Source organism: Sceloporus occidentalis, unplaced genomic scaffold, assembly GCF_023333645.1.
Source record: "Sceloporus occidentalis isolate IW3139 unplaced genomic scaffold, rSceOcc1.0.p SCAF_25, whole genome shotgun sequence".
Lineage (NCBI taxonomy): Eukaryota > Metazoa > Chordata > Lepidosauria > Squamata > Phrynosomatidae > Sceloporus > Sceloporus occidentalis.
Window position 1 is genome coordinate 4,419,551 of NW_028317005.1, and position 14,772 is coordinate 4,434,322.

The window sequence follows — 14,772 nt, forward strand, 5'->3', positions numbered from 1 at the left end:
CAGTTGCTGTGCACTACAAGTCACATCATACCTGGAATTGTAGCGCATGTCTGCTGGACTATCATCGGTTACCAATATATGCATCTGGCAAGGTATTTTGGAAAAAACATTTTATTCTCATAGTGAATATGGAATATAGCATTATATGAAACTTTTTGAAAGGTGTCTGAATGTATACGCCCAGCAATATTCTAACAGCGTTCCTCTGCATGGATCTCCTCTCGCATCAGGCTCCAGACAGACAGCACAAATATGTCCTGGACAGCCTGTGTAACCCTGTGATGATATTGAACTAATTTTAACGCATTTTATTCTTATTTTTCCACAGTGAATTAACATTGGATGTTATTTACAGACTTTATTCGGGATGAATAACAGGTTACCAAAAACCACCACCTTCTTTTATCTTCATAGTTGGCAATTATCCATTTTTTATATATAAAAAATAATGTTGACTAGTAAATGTCCTTTATCACTTTTGGTACCTTGCACACGAACATCCGCAGGGCAGCAAAGACGTGACGAAGGGCTGCAGCTGATTGGTTGATTTGCAAAAAAAGTAAGTGGGTGTCAAAAATCTTCTTCATCACAACATTCTGGTTGTCAGAGGGCAGTAATTTCTAAACAAAGCAGATACACAAAGTAAAATAATACAAATTATCAACTTTCAGAAACTATCACGCCAAATGTGGTTGGGTCCTGAAGAAGGAATATTTCTTACATCCACCAACATCCAACATTTTTAAATGCTCACCAAACGATCTTTTTCGTTTACCGCATCTGTCTCACCAGCCTTTGTATATCCCTGTCCTCCATTTTTTTATAAGAAACATTCTTGGAGAGCTCTCAGTGTGGTCAAAATGTCAATGTCAACCTATCAAGTTCCAGTTTATTAAAGGTATAATTCTACTACCCTGATATATGACACAAGTTTGCTGACAGACCTAACCAACTTGGGCCAGAGAAGAATGAGATTTAATAACATTTGTGTAAAGAATTATGCTATTCCGCAGAGATAGGGAGGAAAAAGCCAAATATGTTATATAAGAGTTACCTGATGGCTGTCATTGAAGAGACACAACAGATCAAGAACGGTAATGCAGACCTCTGTGGCAATGTTGCCCTCTATATCAACATGATGCACGATGTCTGTCTCATTGGAACCACCTGCTAATGACAGGAATTGAGGACATAATTAAGATCTCACAACAGATAAGTGTGACGTTCTAAGACAGCAAAATTAGAAGCAGAAGAAACTAGAGGAGAACAAGCCTTTTTGCTGAGGACAGGTGATCTACAATATCTACAAGGACAGTGCAGTTTATAACGCAGCATATGTGTCTTATATTTGGTAAAGAGAGACCTGCTAGTGTCCGTGGTGGTGGGAGCTGAGATTTGAACTTGTAAGAACATGTTAAATGTGAGGAATGTTAAGGTGAAGTTGCAGCATCTGGATTATTTTTATTCCATTGAATAACCTTCATTTGACTCACTGAAGAAACAGCTACCTAAATAAAGGATCTCTATTAGTTTGGCAATGGCATTTCTTGATCCATACTTACTTGCTATTGAACTTGTTAATTCTATCATTTGCAGCAATTTAGGATTGGAAAGGGCATTTTTGCCGCGTATAATGGGCAGCGTCTGTGATCTTGGATGCTTATGGCCGTCATGTGTAGAATGTATCCTGCAAAAGGAACAGAAAATGTATCTGTCACCTGTTTAAAATTGTGTGACTTTGTCATTCTACACAAGCTTGACTGGCGAGGTGTAAAATCTGAACATTCTGTCGAACTTTGCCTAAGCATTATAAAGAAAGCCCACCAATGCCTTCAATCATCCAAACCACCTCCAATCATTGTGTCTGCTAAATTGGAAAGGCAACGGATATTTAAACTTTGGAAAGGGCACAGAAAAGTATTAGGCTTCCATTTAAACTCTTGAGGCCATTTGGTAATGTGCTGTTTTTTTGTACCTTTAAGGGACAGAAGATTAAGGACCTGAGGGCATAATCTGAGAAGGATGGATGGCCCCTAAAGATAAGAACCATCTTTTTTGTTATAGGTTTTCACAGGAGGGGTGGAAACAGGGGTGCCTTTCATGCCCTCCAAAAGGTTAATTATACTAATCCCCCCCAACCCACATGGGTTGTTGAATATGGGGGCATAAAATGGGATCCAAGTTTCCCACTGGGAATTTTTATAATTTCAAACTGGTTATTCTGTTACTGTTCTCTACCCACCAGTACATGGAATAAGGGAATGGGGACTATAGTGCCCCCACAACTATAAAAGGATTCGGGGGACTTTTTAAACAAAAATATGTTTAATCTCACATGTACTTGTAAGCAACGCTTGTTTTAGTTGTGTCTGGTCGGTTGAGTTAACCCTTTCCATGATTTTTAGTGAATCAATCCCTTAAGTCAAGTAGTTAGTGAAGTACTATGTAGAACTGGTCAGCATCATGTAAAATGAGCACGTGTCCCATGAAAACGGGGCAAGGACAATAAAGACATAATTGGGTGCGAGTTTTTGGGGGTGAACAGAGTTGTTCTAGAACACTACACTAAATGTTTATCAAAATATCAACAGAGATGGAAGCTAAAGAGACATTATGTTTATTCATAACTTTTTGAATATAGTTACTGATATAACTTTTAGAGCATCTGCTGTAATGGTTGAACAGAACTTCCCGAAATTCTTCTGATTATGCTCTTATGGTCTCTTACTAAAAACACTTGCTTTTTACTAAGTATATTTTGTAAAAAAAATAATAAAAGCTTGTGCTGGTAGCAGCTACTTTAATTAAAAATGCAACTATATATAGATATTAGAGCTGCTAAACTGAGTTCGTTTTTTTAATAATGGTAAATATGTGTCCCAGGATGTCATTTTATTATTTGTCCAGATGCCAGATATGTGTTTTACAATGTGGGAACTGGACTCTGGAAACAGGTGTTCAGAGATCGCTTTGTGGGAAAATCTGGGGATAATTCCATGGAATGTTCATGCAGAGAATCTTCACATGAAACCACTACATTTACAGATAAGCATTGAAGATCATCAGTCAGTGCTTATAAAATAAAAAATACCCCTTCACTCCGAGGTATTCAGCACTATCGGTGTTATCTGAGAAGGCATAAAATTGGGATTTGTTATTTAAAACCTTCCCAGGGTATTTCATGTGACCTAAAATAACCCTGCAAGCACCCGGACATGTAAATATACATATATAGAAAAACACTTCCTAAAGTATTTGACTTATTCAATTTCAGTGATAATTTTTTCAGTCAATTTCCAGGTTATTCCCCACTTTTTTTTTTTTTGTATTTATAAAACTGTTGGGTTGATGGGCACTTGGTTTTATCTTATATTTCTACTGCAAGAGGTACAAGGTGTTTGGAGACCTTTCTGCACTTTCTTTCCTCTTTTTTTTTTTTTTTTTTACTTTTTTTCAAGATTATTTGTACTTCTTTTTCATGACATAATAGTACATCCATAGGGGTGTTAACGCTACATATTTTCGAGCTGACATCCAATAAGCCTGGCCAGTGCATTTGCTACAGACTAGATATTATATACAGACTATATACCGGACAATACAAACCCATGCAGTATTCTGTAAAAGCTTTTATCACAAATTTCTTAGGGCATTAATAAAACCCAAAAATTGCAACGAGGTTACACCATAAACATTTTTTTTTTCCAAGAGTGGTGAACTGCTGGATAATGTTAATAATAACAGCCCATAATGATATTCATTGATGAATAATACTTTCTGCTGTAATGTTGACTTGTATCTGTGTAGTCTGTGTAATGTCTGTGTTATACTTGGCGGTTTCTGCCAGTGTGTTTGCGGAGATCAGTGAGTGTAAGCAGAATATACTGTGTAACACATCGGTGAAAGAAATCTTTGTTGGAATACCACTGTGTTAGGAGTCCAGCTTGTGAAGAGGAATTGGAGCCTTTCAGGGTCCCGTTGTTCTGGGATGTTTGGGCGAGTTTGAACGCTGCAGTTATTTTTCTGGTGGAAGAAAATTCACATAATTAATTGTTTGCTATACTATAATCCTCCTGCTTCCCAGCGATAGCTTACAAGTCACTGGAAAGACTATCTGCAGGTTCTGACCAAACCCTATGGTTGAGCAGCCCCTCCTGTCTCAGATAACGGTTTCCAGAGAAGGCTTTATATTGAAGATTAAGCTCTTTGCTAAGCAATATTGCCTTGAAAGATTAGATAGAACTTGTCACACTTGGGGTACTTTGACGTAGTGGCGGGCTAAGCAATATATGGCCATATAGTGTGACGGAATCCCCAATATTTATGCCTTAGATAGGTGTTTTATTTAAATAATATTCACTAGATATGCTTTGAATTCTTGCTTTGTTTTGAATACAGTTGAAATTTAAGCAAATAAATGAATAACACGCACCTTATTATATTTCTTTTTCCAAGGTACCTGAAGTTTTGGAGGCACACTCTGAAAAACAGATTTTTGTTAATGTATACTGAATTTTCACAATCAAGCATTTGGGGATTTTAATAAATAAAATGCTATTCGTACTGAATAATGCACTGGAAAATATTGTGCAGAAAAAGCAAAAAAACATAATTCTTTTTCACATGGAAATAAATGCTGTCAGTGCGGCGACAGACTAAATGATAAAGGGGTACATTTGTTAACCGGAGTGTTGATTATTTGAAGGGTCAACCTTCCGAATGTCTGGAAGAAGGGCTGAGCTGTCTCCACATAAGCTATAATGCCGACTGTTGCATCTTCGCATTATACAGATTTAAGTAATGAAATACTAAGCAGGAATAACAGTGATACAATGATCTTACTCTAGAATACTGAAGAAGTCATAGATCTCAGTGTCAGGTGCTCTCTGCCAATAGGAGATTAACATATCTGTAAACACAAATGGATAATGTCCATTATATATCATTTATATATAGGTGCTGGTTACACGAAGTCAGTCAAACACGCCAAATAGCTTACCCTCTGATATCATTTTCATAATGTGAAGGAAGCACATCAACAGACATTTTGTCTCGGCTTGGTCGAGTTTGTCAAACCGAAGGGTGGACCCAATCAGTGACAGAGGTCTTGCGATCTGTTGGATGAAGTATGATCTACAGTCTACATTCAGCTATAAAAAGACCAGGGTGTCAAAATGTCGCCTGTCTTCCTAACACAGTTCCAATGATAACCAGCAAGAGTCTTGGAAAGCAAGCTACTATGTTATAAATTGCCTATGACAAACATGTGATTGGTTTAATGAAATATGTACATATAAAATGTTGTTATTTTTAAGCACTGGATAATTTAGTGTGACATGAGAATGTAAATGTAACACATAAATGCATTAGAGGTTAACAGAAGGCACAGATGAACTCATAATCATTCAGCTTTGAAAAGTCGCAGGAAATTCGTCTTTAGGAAAGAACGTGTGCATCCATGTTTAAATTGCATTATTTAATTAAGTAATATCCTACCGGTACCTCGCTTCTGGCTCTTACCTTTATCTCCAGCATTGCATTCAGGGCTCCATCTACTAAACCCTGACAATTCTAATGAATATTGTGTGTTGGAATATTTTCCCTGTTATATTCTTCTCCCCTAATCCCAGTTTGAGCTGAATATGTGGAAAAGGACAGCACAAAATCAAAATTCTCATATATTGTGTGTGTTCCTTACTCAGGGGCAGCAACAGGTGCAGTGGGTGCGATGAACTCATATGATCACGGGGAGGATTCTGGGAGTTGTACTTTCACAATTTATTATATAAATAAAACAATGCAGACTGGAAAAATAAATCTTTGAGAGAGACTAATCTAGCAAACTATGTAAATTAAATTGAGTGAAAACAAAAGTATGTTTTGATCAAGTACCTTTTTTAATTATTTTCATTTACAAGACAACTACTTGTACCTTTACTCAATTCTTAAATGTAATGAAGCAAAAAAGGAATGTGATGTTTCCCGGTGCATCATTTGCATATATATACATAAAATGTATACCTTTTCACAGTTTTCCGCCTTCTCGTTGTTCTTCTTGTTTGTGCTAGGAATTGATTCAAGACTGGCTAAAGATGCCCTTGAGTCAGCGTTGTTTCCTGCTGAGATAGCGATGGATGAAAAAGCTGTAAGAAAAGAGTCAAATGATAGAAAATGATAATATGACAAAAGAGAAACACTCGCAGTTTACACATCAGTTGTTAGTTGATAGGGAAGTAATGGGCGTTATTGCGTGTCCAGTTCCTCTCTTACCAGCTATGGAGTTCAGAACATCTTTGGAGAATGAGGTGTCTGCAGACGTGGCGTGTTTCAAAGCGGACTGAGATGCGGCAGTAGTGCTTAGGTCATCTCTTGAACCCTACATATTAAAGAGGAAAGCATATGTGTATATGAAACATTCCTTTCTTACACCAGCAGACAAACCGCGATCAGCAGGTACACTCCCAATGTTACTATGGAGGTTAGATGGATTTCAATAGAAATGGAAGGTTAAAGTGACATTCGTAATAAGTTTAAGAAGATGTCCTGGATTTTGTAACTACAAGTATATTATAAATTGTTCACCTTTTTGTTTGTGAATTAGGGCATGCTCTGCAGATTTGTATTTAAATAATTTGGCACTTAGGTTCAGATGAGAGGTCTACTTTATCTTAACTTTATGGACATTTAAGACTTATTCTGCAGCCAACAGCCAAACCTTCCCTCAAAATAAATTTTTATGAAAAGATGTATTTTTTAATTTTTTTTACAACTAAAATAATATTCCTAATTTTCATTTATGTGATAGATGATTCTCTATTGGCTGCACAAGGATAATGTGGCATAACAGCAGCCAATCACTCTTCATGAAGAAAGAATGGGGTGTTTCATATATACCTCCCCCCAAGTAAAAGAACACCAAAATGAATGAAATACACTACATGTGGCCCTAAAACATTTAGAAGAGGCTTCAAATATGCAGCAAATCTGCCACAATGCATGCAGGATGCAGGGACATATGCCAAAAAAACATATTTTGTGCCATGTAAGAAATACATAATATAGGCTCTTTTATTCTCACACCATATCAGCCAGTTTCCAAGAAATATCTATTTTTAACATGTTGTTGATCACATCCATAAAGTGCTTCCCTGCATTATGCGGACCAATAAACTTGATGAATTGAGCTCCTTCTGTGGGGTTTTATATTTTATGTGCTGCAGGGTCCTCAACATATGATAATTAGATGTGTTCTAAGAAAAATGGCTGATAAGCCAGCCCTACAACCTGATCATATAAGACAATATTGCAATCCTTGTTGTTTCCCTATGAAAAGATTACATGCGGCACAATGGATATCGCTTCCTTACCATTATTAACATTGCGATCAGATGTATTATACTATTCAACGGTTACTGAACCTATTTAAAAATGCATGTGCATTTAGTAGACATTACAGGAATGTTCCAGCAAAGCATATTGTCAAGACATTAAAGGAGTTTTCAGAGCTGCGAAGGGCATGAAGTTTGTTGGAAAAACCAGATGGAATTGGAAATGTCTAATGTTTTGGCTGGGAAAAGGTGTTATTACACACCTAGTCAGAGTTTAAAAGGAGGAATTAAGTGGGAATGCTTTTAGGAACACTTACAATGTACGTAAACATTTCCATACATTGGCAGTCTGTTAAAAATTACAATGCTTTTATGCCAGGTGGCTGGCGGAATCGATTTTAGGAAGGTTAGTTCTTGGAAGAGTAAACATCTTTAGAGGCCCACTTAACAACGGCATGGCCATTTTAGATATCTTAAAACAACAGTCGCCCCCATCCGCTGATGTTACTTACACCGCTTTGAAAGAAGTCTAAGTAAACTCTCCCAAAGTCTCATTCACATACCATGCCAACAGGCAGCTGTAAATAACCAAAGCCGAGACCAAAGAAAAGAAAAACGCAGACATTGCTGTCCTGAGCACCATATCTGGGATAATACTGACAGCTACCGACTAGTTGAGAAAAATCATTGTTATGTACTCTAGTAGGACTACCAAATGTAACCTATCCCTGGAGTGGCCTGCAGCTGCACAAAAACAGGTAGTTCGGCCCTCTGCTACATTAAGCCCTCGTTGCTTCTTTTAACACGAACCTGGTTTGATGTATTCACGCCAAATGGAAAGAAGTACTTCATGAAAATCCGAGGCATATTATCCAAGAGCAGACCATAGAGAGGTAAATATAAAATGGCTATTTGAGCCTGTTTTTCCTACAAATAATGAAAAAAATATATATCACAAGGAATCACTGGTGTATCTAGACAACAAATTGCTGAAAATGCAGTTATGTGTATCTTGCAAAGGTTAATTTTAACTGGGTGCAATAAAAAAACATTTGCAAGTTACCCCATTTCTCCCCTCTTAACTATTAACACTCTCTACGAGGGTTTTCTAATGATCATTACTTCTTTCCCTGCTCTCTGATGACTCTCTGCAGCAAAGAGAGTTATGGTGACAAGATAGTTATCACTACAGCATAAGTAGTGTGGTACCAAGCGAAAAGAGACCTTATTGCTCCAATAAAGTTTGATCAGCTCACTAGGAAGAGGACGTTGCACAAAATGCAGAGCTGTCCGAGAGGCCTGCCGCAACTCGGAAAAGGACAGTTTAAAGTCTCTGAGGCGGCCCTGCAGCAGCAGAAGAGGCGGCCCTGCAGCATCAGCTGCACTCTTCCTCCATGGTCAGACAACTCTTGCCACTGATTGGCTGCTTGAAGTAGATAACCAGTGGCAGGAGAGTGCTCCAATAGAAGTGCTCCAAATAGAGGTCTGAAGCTGGAAGTAAGTATATCATGTGCAAGGAAATGTGTCTGAAACAGAACAACTAAATCAGCAGCTAAGCCTAATATTTGTTTATTTTATTTTGTCTAAAAGAATTTACCTTCTCAGCATAACGGCCATCAAAGGAATGTTTGGTCATCAAATTTCGTAATGCAGCCAGAGCAAGATGTCGAATATCCTGGTCTTCTTGTAGTGCAAATCCAATTTCCCTAAGTAGTATCCCAATCAGGAAATGTTTGCGACAGAAATCATCGGTTAAGGTGTACTCTGGCATATCTTGAGTAAAGGTTGAAAAGAGAATTTACTGCAAAGGTGCTCATGGGACATGGGATATAGAATACTGGTGAACATAGAAACATAGAATTTGACAGCAGATAAGAACCATTGGGGTTGCCTAGTCTGCCTGTTTCTGGGATGAGTATAAAATATAGTAACTGTTCAAAAGGAACTATTGGCCAGTAGTTTATACATGATCTTGTGCATTGCAGGAAGACCAATGTCAAGAAGGCAGCAAAAGCATCTCTTTGATCCATACATGAGGCCAATCTCCGTGTTAGTTAGAAAACAATGTCATTATAGTTAAATCTAACATATAAAATGACTGTACTATGTGCGTTCCACAATAAAGACTGCAGCGTATATATTTCTTAATATAGTTGTGAGGCTTCACTGAAATATTTGCAGCACTTTGTTGGGAGCCAGGAAAGTGGCATTCACTTGCCAACAACTGTATTTAGGCCGTGTGTAGAAAGAAAGGAAAGAAAACTGGAATGCATGTATCACTCTCCATTTAAACCAGAAAATATTGTATATAACATATAGCATTTAATATACGTTTAAAAGATGCATAACACAGTAATACAATCACCTAAATAAACAGATAGGCAACATCTTGCATGGGAGATCATATTAGTTTAAAATGGGGAATCCACTGGGGTTTGACGCCCTTACCATCTACGAGCTGCAAAGTGAACTTTCATTTTCACCAATCCAACAGTTTTAAAATTATTCTTAATTTAATCTGATCACACGCTGGAAGACAAGATTCTACTATTTTGTGCCCATTAGCCTTTAATGAACTACAGTAGCTTGGGTCATTTTTGAGTTACTATTATTTTATTAAGCATTTCTCAAAAACATGTAGCCACCAAATACCTTGGTTTATGTAATGGCTGTTTTGTTGTATGCGACAGCATGTAGGACACAATAACCTACCTAACGCATGCAAAGCTTTTGTGGAGTCTGAAGGGGAAACTGTGTCTGCGTTTGGTCCAAAACAGAAGAAAAGAACATAACATTTAGTCAACGGAATATTTAGTTTATTGGTAATCAGAGATTTCAAGATACCAACTTACAACCCTAACATTTGGAATTTTAAATATATAGAGCTGCACACTCGTTGTATGGTCTGATAATTTAGTTAGCAGCAGTTAGATGGTATTGCAGATATAAAATGTCACAGAGGAACTAGAATACAATTCAAATAAAATATAAAGAACAGGAACATTGATACTGAGTGAGCATGCATTTCAAAAAGGCTTTCTTCATCTGGTATATCTATCCGCGTTGGAAACTACCTGGGATGTTTGCAGATCGTATGGGTAGACAGAGAGGAACAAAGTGCTCATGGTTGCAGACCTCCTGGAGAAACTCAAACTTGTACTGACAGAAATCCTGAAACAGAACAATATTGATTTTTACTTAGAATCTGGACTCTTCTTCCTAACTGTTTTACTTCTAATGCACACAGATTAGACAAGAGGAGACTTTTGCTGATTTGTATTCAAAAATGCCTCTTAGATCTTCCCTAGGAGCAAAATTATTTTTGAGGTGCAGCCACCAATGAAATTCAAACATAAAAACGCGTGATTTCTCCTTTCTTATTCTATGAACATTTTATACGATGTTAGATGATGTGCTTGGATACTTGGATATGACAGCATGGAACCAACTACATTCAGAACCCTTTGAACTGAGGAGATATAGCAAATGTGCATAAGGATATATACAGCCGGGCGGACATTTGTGCCTCATTTGGAGAAAAATGTTGTCGCTTAACTGCTGGGTCAAAAATCTGTAAGTTAAAACACCAGGTGTCGTGCTGGAAGCAGTCAGATGCTAAATTCTTCCCCAGACCTGGGAAGTCTGATTTTTTTCATGCGTAAAAATTAGAAGCCCACATTTTCAGGGCTGATTTATGCATTTGTCATACATTATTACTATTAGTGTCCTCTCTCATATTTTCCCAGGTAAGGAACATGAACACAGGGTCACTATATGATACATGTGCGGAATGGGCATAGTTTATCATATGTAAAAAAAAGAGCAAAAAGTAGCAATCCACACATACATACAGCCAAAGAGTAAGTGTAGCAGCTTCGTCAAAATATATCATTGCACTATATATATGGTCAATTATCACATGTATCAGCTGTTGTGAAAGGGTAATAATAAAAATGGAAAACACATAGAACAGAAAACAAAAGCCCTCACTATGTCTGTGTCCCAACACAGAGAAGTCCAGCCAAGGCAGCCAGCAAAGACATTTTAATGGTCCACTCACAAGCCACGTGTACCTGGCCTTCAAATCTCAAGGTGGACGCAAATAAATCCCCTGCTTACTAGGCATCCCTCGCTCCCTCCATCTGAGGACACGTACATTTGAGAGCTGGAAGGACCCTATAACAGCGGGTCAAAATCCCGCATCAGAGCCCCTAGTTTTTTTTCATTTATAATGAGCTTTTAATAGGTTACTATAAAATATTTCTGCAATTTTTCAGGTGACTGGGGAGGGCCGAAGGTCCCTATTTCAAATGTGAATATAACACAGGTTCACCAAAGGGTGAACTCTCAATAGGTACTTGGTTTTAAGACCCAAGACAAAAATGGACATCTAATGACATTTACTGAAATTAAGTGACTTTAGGATCTTTAATTTGTCTCTGTCTTAAAGCTGGTTACAAGAGTGAGGCAATGAGACAATGGCGTGACATGGTCAGTTTGTTTCAGATCTCTAGTGGGGAAATAATGGAAGAGGCAACATCGGGGTCTACAAATCTTCCAGTCTCACCCAGTTTGTGAAGCTATGTGGAACGATGCAGGATTTGGGAGTATTATGATATGTATTTACAGTTAAAACATGCAGTACAAGAATGTGAAATTTGTTGATTACAACATTGACAAGAATGATTTAGATGATATATTATTAAAAAATAATAACGTGATAACTATGATCTAATGAATGATTAACAGCCTAGCTGCAAGCAGTAAATTAGTTTATTTCTTACCTTGTGATCTTCAGGACTAAACATGCTGATATGGCAACTTATCATCTTAAATATGGCACCACGGTCCATAAATGTAAAGCAGCGCTGGAATAATTTAAAAAAAAAAAAGTTTATATGTTTAGCGCTTCCTTTCTAACATTAGGAGCTAGAAGGACTACAAACAGTTTGTAGGGTAAATCCTTTGACATAAGGGGATATTTGATGCATACATATAGGTGCAGTCATACATGTTGATTTTCTTGTAGACATTAAGACACATAGACTAAAGCATTGTGGCAGATTTACCCCCCACGAGGAGCAATTCTGGAGCAAAGTGCATAATTTGTAGAAATCACCATGGATGAGAATGTTATGTCACTAAATATTGCTCCAACTTTCGGAATTGTCCAGAATTGCCCTAGTTATACCCAAGCAAACATGACCCAAAGATTCACGGGTGACATTATCTGTATCTGTCTGTATCTGTATATGTTCACCTTTAAAAAACAAGCCACACTCAGATTAGCTTTCCTAGTTTCTTCCACGGCATCTCTGTATTTCCAGATGATGTGATCTGAGAAGCCCATCACAAGAGAATCCACTTCAGTGAGGAAGGATTCAGGAAACCTTTTAGTCCGGTGAACCTTAAAAAATATAGCAGTTTTACAGTTTATATAAGAAATTGAAAACTTCAGCAAATATACATCAGATAAAATATGTCTAAAAGTGAATACATGTCAAATACAGAACACAAACTATAATTCCAGTGCTTTTAGGCACAAAGATAACATCCTTTTCACTATATAATTAGAGAGAGATATTACTCCCACCTCCCACCTCCGTTAAAAAAGGTAGTCAGCTACATTCTTTCTTAAGTTGCTAAAAATTACTTTTTGACAATACCAGTATATTTCAGCATCAAACTTTTGAGACCTTCTGTAATTGTATTCGTTAAATGAATGCATTTAAAAGTAAATACAATTTCAAATTCTATTTGAAAAACAAGAAAAGCATTAATGCGTTATTTTCCTGTCTCTGTACCTACTTTAACCTAGCTGCTCCATACCTCAGCATGACATAATCATACCTGGGAACCAATGTTCCATCTAATTTTTCTTAGTCGGTGTGCGCAGAAAATTTCTCTTGTGCAAAAATTTTCACAGAGCAAACATTTTGTGCGCACAATATCCGCGCCGCATAAAGTTTCAAAAAAATTATTATTTTTTTCTTTTTTGGGGAAAAACTATTGTGCGCACAATTTTTGGACGTGTGCGCTCTCTAAAAAAGCTATGTGCGCGCGCACAAGCGCACAGCTTAGAGGGAACACTGCTGGGAACTCTCCCTGGGGAGGAGAATGTTGTTTGGTCCCGCCTATTTCTCCTCCTACTCCTCACCCCTTGTCCTGTCCTCCCACAAAACCATTCCCCCAGAAGAGGGGCAGCTTCAGGAAGGGAAGTTCCCAGGTGTATGATGTACCACAGACATGATGTACCCTTGACTTTGTTCATTACATTTTCCATTTTCATCTAATTTATTACAAAGCTCTATATTGTAACTACTTCCAAAAATTTTAATCATAGTAATAAGCCAAAGACATTTTTATCTTTAAAATACTTTAGCTCTGAAATAATAATAATAAAAAATATGACTTACCTGCATTAAATTATTGTCATGAAGATGTTGAGCCATTGATTTGATAATTATTTCAAGGAAAAACCAGGAATGCTGAAGGAAGAAGCAGACAGTTGAATTTGCCAGTAGCAATGTGAACAATATTAGCGATTCATAAAAAAAGCTGTTTCCCCAAAAATAAGAGTTCTAACAGGTGATAGCCAGACATAAAGCTTTTTGGGGTATTTCCATCGATTACAGAGTGACAAAATTATGCAAAAGTATTCACAACAACTTGTGGGAAAACACTTTGCCTTCTATAGTAACATTTTAATGGGAGCATTGAATACATTTAACATTCTTAGTAGATTCCATGTTTTGTATCATAAAACACTGTTTACAAACTTACCCTAAGCACAAGCTTTATTGGATTTGCTTCATTTGACTTTAGGAGACTTGTCACTCCTTTAGCAAGTTCCTCATGGACTGTCCGATTTCCATGTGATTGTGTTTTAAATACATACTGGATAAAACAAGGATAACGGATAAATAAAAGGTATATAATGCCTGCACCTTTTTTACTTGATATATTTATCATGAACATTCCGCAGCTTATAATCATACCTTTACCAATATTGCTATAAAGGAGCTTTTAGTTGAATTCCAAACTCAATTTAAATGTATGGCCCAGGCTTGTGTCATCCAAAGCCTGATCTCCTCTCACGCATTCATTTTCCCTGATTCTAGCTGGAAAGCTTGGGATAGAGACTTCATTACAGCTTTCTTACATGACTGGTACAGATATTCCAAACAGCTCAGTACTGTCATATGTTTGCATGCAATAAGGTACATTACTCTCTATATTAGAGCTTCAATGTATGTTAAAATCTATAGTTAAAGGTTCCACTAATCAGATCTACACAAGTACCACCAAACACATTTTAAAGCCTGGTGCACATTAGATTATACCTATATGGAGACATTTTATCATTATATATATATATATATATATATATATATATATATATATATATATATATATAGTCTCCCAATCACCTTAAGAATTACAT

At 37.1% G+C, this 14,772-nt stretch overlaps 1 protein-coding gene across 1 annotated transcript in view; it reads right to left on the minus strand.

Moving 5' to 3' along the window:
- LOC149300281 (dedicator of cytokinesis protein 10-like) overlaps positions 1 to 14,772 on the minus strand; it is an 84,627-nt gene that overhangs the window by 16,957 nt on the left and 52,898 nt on the right. The window contains exons 26-42 of the mRNA XM_089485277.1: positions 14,112 to 14,225; positions 13,745 to 13,816; positions 12,589 to 12,735; positions 12,113 to 12,196; positions 10,403 to 10,499; positions 10,041 to 10,085; positions 8,926 to 9,101; positions 8,139 to 8,255; positions 6,271 to 6,376; positions 6,022 to 6,143; positions 5,000 to 5,114; positions 4,843 to 4,909; positions 4,433 to 4,480; positions 3,925 to 4,023; positions 1,563 to 1,687; positions 1,055 to 1,167; positions 486 to 620 (exon numbers count right to left, since the gene is read on the minus strand). Coding sequence (XP_089341403.1) covers positions 486 to 620; positions 1,055 to 1,167; positions 1,563 to 1,687; positions 3,925 to 4,023; positions 4,433 to 4,480; positions 4,843 to 4,909; positions 5,000 to 5,114; positions 6,022 to 6,143; positions 6,271 to 6,376; positions 8,139 to 8,255; positions 8,926 to 9,101; positions 10,041 to 10,085; positions 10,403 to 10,499; positions 12,113 to 12,196; positions 12,589 to 12,735; positions 13,745 to 13,816; positions 14,112 to 14,225 — 1,782 coding nt within the window. The remainder of the gene's footprint in view (positions 1 to 485; positions 621 to 1,054; positions 1,168 to 1,562; positions 1,688 to 3,924; positions 4,024 to 4,432; positions 4,481 to 4,842; positions 4,910 to 4,999; positions 5,115 to 6,021; positions 6,144 to 6,270; positions 6,377 to 8,138; positions 8,256 to 8,925; positions 9,102 to 10,040; positions 10,086 to 10,402; positions 10,500 to 12,112; positions 12,197 to 12,588; positions 12,736 to 13,744; positions 13,817 to 14,111; positions 14,226 to 14,772) is intronic.